Below are 4,579 nucleotides of genomic sequence, written 5' to 3' on the forward strand. Positions count from 1 at the left end.
TTAGTGATTTAGGGTATCTTGGCAGTCGATTTTTAAAAATTTTCTTGTCGGCCCCAACCATGGTGGGGCCTGTTTTCCCCTTTTTCCATTCATCAAAGATATATCTACTCTTCTCCATTAAATATTTCCTTCCTCATTATGCCTAGGCAAATGAATTAGTAAAAGTTTAGAAACTGGTGGGTGAGGGCACCACTTTCGAAAATCGGGGGTGGGGGCGCCATTTTTAAAAAATCGACTTTGGCCCCTCCAGAAAAATTTTCCCACAACGCCACTGTTCACTATCAGTCCATCAGCTCTACCGATTAAAGTGTTGGAATCTAACCTATAGGAATATCGATTTTAGAGATGGGTTTATTCATTGTAATTCATTCAGTGTGTTCGTGTTATTTCATTTCGAAAATCCAAGTATTTTGGAAGAAGTACTTCTTTTTTTAAACATCAAAGTCATTTATCATCTATAGTAAAACGTTTTTTACAGCAATGTTTTAAGAGCAGTGATTATTTTCTCTTTTTTTTTGATTTTTTGAAGCCGAAGATAAAAGATTACTCACTGAACTGTACATGAAGATAAAACGATCTGAAGAAGAACTTGATCTGCTGAAACGAGACATGAATAGCTATTTGTCGTTTTATCGAACAAAAATTACTGAACTGAAATATATCATAGTAAGTAAGTATCAGAACTTGTCTTGTGGTAGGGGATGTATATCTACTAAGTTATTCTTGTTCAAGGTTACTTTTATTAAAAAAGTCTAACTTAAAGTTTGAGGGAGAAATTTTTGAAATTGGTTTAAAAGGTGTCAAGCTATAAGCTTTCGAATTAAAATTGACGTTTCGAAATGTGTAAAAAACACGTAAAATGAGGAATCAACCCTATTCTTGACAATGGGGTCTGAATCCACCACCCTGTTGAGTTTTTCCCCATATCTCAGCGAAAAATTGTCATTGGAGCTTGAAGTCTTATGACAATAAAATTATATCAATTTTAAGTGTACAAATTTTTCAAGTTTTCAGCTGCTTTAGAACAGGTTTTATTAGGGGGGTCATGCAGTTACTATATGACACTATGACACTTACTACGGTGGTGGCCTAAATTCTCACATTAAAAAACAGATACGTAGTAAGATCACAAATTATCGAGGGTGGTGGATTCCATCCCCCTAGTCACACACCAGTCAAAAAAGCTCGTCATTAATAGGGTTAAACATACATTCAACTCAAATGTATTAGGGGTTCTAGATCGTCATGCTCCTGTTATTGAAAAACGGGTTGGAGAGTCCAGCCCTCCCTAGTTAAATGAAGCTCTTCTCACTGCCATCAACGAGCGTGATTATCTCAAAAAGGTAGCCTCCAGAACCAAAGACCCTGCGGAATTTGCAAGGGCAAAAAAGAAAAGAAACTCTGTTATTAAGCTTAAAGACCGCTTGAAGCAGGAGTATTATCAGCGAACGCTTACTGAAAACAGAACTAACTCTCGCAAACTATGGAAAACTATAAATGAGATTGCTCCAAATGGCAAAAATATCAACACATCGCCTAGTTCTCTCAAAAAAGGCGAGGTCGATGTCATTGACAAAAAAGAAATGGCTACAATTTTCAACAAATTTTTTGCCACAATAGGGTCCAAGCTTGCTGAGGCCTTTGATTCCGACGAAACTTCACAACTTCGATCAATCAAAATCAGTTCAATTTCTCTAAAGTTAACTTGTCTATTGTTCAAAAGATTGTTTCTCAGCTTGATAACAATAAGACAACAGGTCTGGATGGTATCCCAGCGCGGGCACTCAAAGCTGGCTCGCCAATTCTTTCTTTTTATCTAACTCATCTTTTTAACCTTTCTCTGTCTTCTGGCTGTGTTCCTAAATCATGAAAGAAAAAAGGGTGACACCAGTCTTTAAGTAGGGCGATACGGATGATGTTAACAACTATCGTCCAATTTCTATTCTACCTATATGAAAGTGTTTGAAAAAGTTGTGCATTACCAGGTCTCTGATTTTCTAGATTCATGTAAGATACTTTCATCATCGCAAAGTGGCTTTAGGCATGGTCATTTGCGTTTCAGATTTTATCCTTAAAGAGTTAGGAAAGGGTAAATATGTCGGAGATGTACTCGTTGATTTCAAAAAGGCTTTCGACACTGTAGACCACCAAATACTCCTAAAGAAGCCTTTCTGTTACGGATTTCGGGATGCCTCCCTTGAATTGTTTCAATCGTATCTTAGTGACAGACTCCAGTGCACCCTTCTTGAAAACACCATGTCTGACTTATCGAAAGAAAATCCTTTTGGTACTAGGACCTCTTCTGTTCTTACTGTATATAAATGATATAGGAGATTGCATTAAATCTGGCACTTTTTACCATCTCTATGCTGACGACACAATAATAATCAAGAGTGCTGACGACCCTGACTTATTACGCTCTGGTCTGATGCGTCAACTCTCAGATCTTGGTCAGTGGTTCTATGGATGTAAACTCTCAGTTAACACCTCTAAAACTGAAGTCATCTTCTTCGGTAGATCCAAGAAAGTTGAGGAATGCAAGTCTGTTCCTCCTCTCAGATTTCTAGGTGATGCTATAGACTCTAAAAAGGTGGTGAACTATCTTGGTGTCGTATTTGACGAAAACATGACCTGGGATGAGCAGGCTAAAAGGGTCCGAAGCAAAGCTTATCTTGCCTTAAACAGGATAAAACGGATTTCATCTCTTCTAACAGATGATACTAAAAAGCTATTAACCAACGCTCTTGTCATGCCACTTGTCAATTACTGTTCCAACTCTTGGAGTGCTATGTCAGCTGCAAATCGGAATAAATTCGAATCTTTAATGCGTAACGTTAATCGACTAGCTCCTCTAAACAGAACTTTCCAACAAATGGCAGAGATTAACAAAGCCATTATGATGTTCAAAGGCATTCACAAAATTGCACCGAGCTACCTCTGTAACGAGGTGAATCTCGTCAGTGGCAGACATCAGAGAACAAGGTTTGCTGCTGAAAACAATGTTGTGGTGCCTTTATCTGAGACTCGTTTCACTGATCGAACATTTATTAATTCTGGCTCTTTATTATGGAATAGCCTCCATACTGAAATCAAAACTACCAAATCAATATTCCAGTTCAGAAATTCAATTAAAAAGTACTTCCTCGACTAATCAAACTGGGTTGTTATATTTCTTAGCCTATTCTTTTTTCTAGTTCTTGTTCTCGTTACTTTTACCGTTCTTGACCCCTTCCCCCAAAGTGGCCCCTGGGTGAGACAATTTTCAAACTGCCTAAAAGTTTGAAAATTATTCCATGGCCAGCCACTATAAATATGTTTTATTATTATTATTGTTATTATTAAAAATTAGATCTTTTAAATAGTAGAGTCGATAAGGGTCGAATTCTTAAAATTTTGAATAGTCTACCAAACTTTGCACAGATGTCACCCACCATTAGTAGATTTGATTTAGAAGTGGTGCCAAAAATTTTGCGGCTCTAGTGACGTCACAGCAAAGATTTTTGCGGTTTCCAAGCTAAATCTCCAACCCCCAGAAAAACGTGAAAATTCATAGTCGCTAAAACCCAAAATTCTTTACACCATTCGAAAGCTCTCAGGAAACTATGTAGAAGACTGTTAAGCGGACATGGCCGATTTCCTAACGTAACTCGAGTAGTTTGACGTCAAAGACGTGACTTTATGTCAATTAACGTCAAATTCCAAGTAGAATGTGATTGATTTATCGATCTTTGACGTCAAATTACTCGAGTTACATCAAGAATTCGGTCATATCCACTGAAAAGTCTTCTATATAGTTTTTTGAGAGCTTTCGATTGGTATAAGTGTTTTAGGCTTTAGCGACTTTGAACTTCACGTTTTTATTTAGCTTGGAAACTGCAAAAATCGTTGCTATGAGACGAGCTCAAAGTCTCACTGATAAAGTTTTAACTTTCATTGGCTTTATGTAAGTAAGTAAGTAAGTAGTAAGTAAATCATTTATTTGTCAACGAAAGCGAGACTAGCGACCACACTCATAGACATAATGCTAAACTAAGGAGGTGGCCGCACGATATAATTACAACAAGTGACAAAAATACTAAGTTTATAAAACGATCATACTAGGGTAATAAAGTGAAATAATTTTCGTTTTTTAATTTCGTTTTTAATAAAAACAGAAAAAAAAAAAAAAAACAGATTTAAAAAAGAAGAGAATCAAAAGAATAAAAAGAAAAAGAAAAGAAAAGAAAAGAAAGGAAAATGTTAAGATTTAAAATCAAACTCGAAAAAGAAAAAAAAAAACACAAATCAAGTGTACGACGAGAGGAAATATAATTTGCTCAAATCTTTAAGACGATCCAATGCTAGTGTAGACAAATCATCGAGAGAAACGAAATTTTGAAGTTCATTCCAAACCAAGATGGATTGGTATAGAATTGAATAGTTACCATAAGTCACTGTTTTTTACTTCGGGTATTTTAGAAGTCCAGATTACAACGAATTACTTCATGACGGTCAGTATCATAAGACGTTTGTATTCAAGAGTTTGTAAAAGAGGAAGAGGTAATTTTCGATTCAAAAGTTTGAAAAGAAAGAGGATATT

The 4,579-nt window shown here is 36.1% G+C and overlaps 1 protein-coding gene across 1 annotated transcript; it reads left to right on the top strand.

The window, feature by feature from the left end:
- The first annotated feature begins 2,188 nt into the window (after window positions 1-2,188).
- LOC136813250 (uncharacterized) lies at window positions 2,189-3,151 on the top strand. Its single transcript, XM_067069766.1, has one exon. The coding sequence runs from the start codon at window positions 2,189-2,191 to the stop codon at window positions 3,149-3,151; it is 963 nt and encodes a 320-aa protein (XP_066925867.1).
- Window positions 3,152-4,579: the final 1,428 nt, after the last annotated feature.

Source organism: Clytia hemisphaerica, unplaced genomic scaffold (assembly GCF_902728285.1).
Source record: "Clytia hemisphaerica strain Z4C2 unplaced genomic scaffold, Clytia hemisphaerica genome assembly, whole genome shotgun sequence".
NCBI classification, from domain to species: domain Eukaryota; kingdom Metazoa; phylum Cnidaria; class Hydrozoa; order Leptothecata; family Clytiidae; genus Clytia; species Clytia hemisphaerica.

Coding starts and splice junctions, on each gene's coding strand:
- LOC136813250 (XM_067069766.1), top strand. CDS start 2,189: ATGCCTCCCTTGAATTGTTTCAATCGTATCTTAGTGACAGACTCCAGT.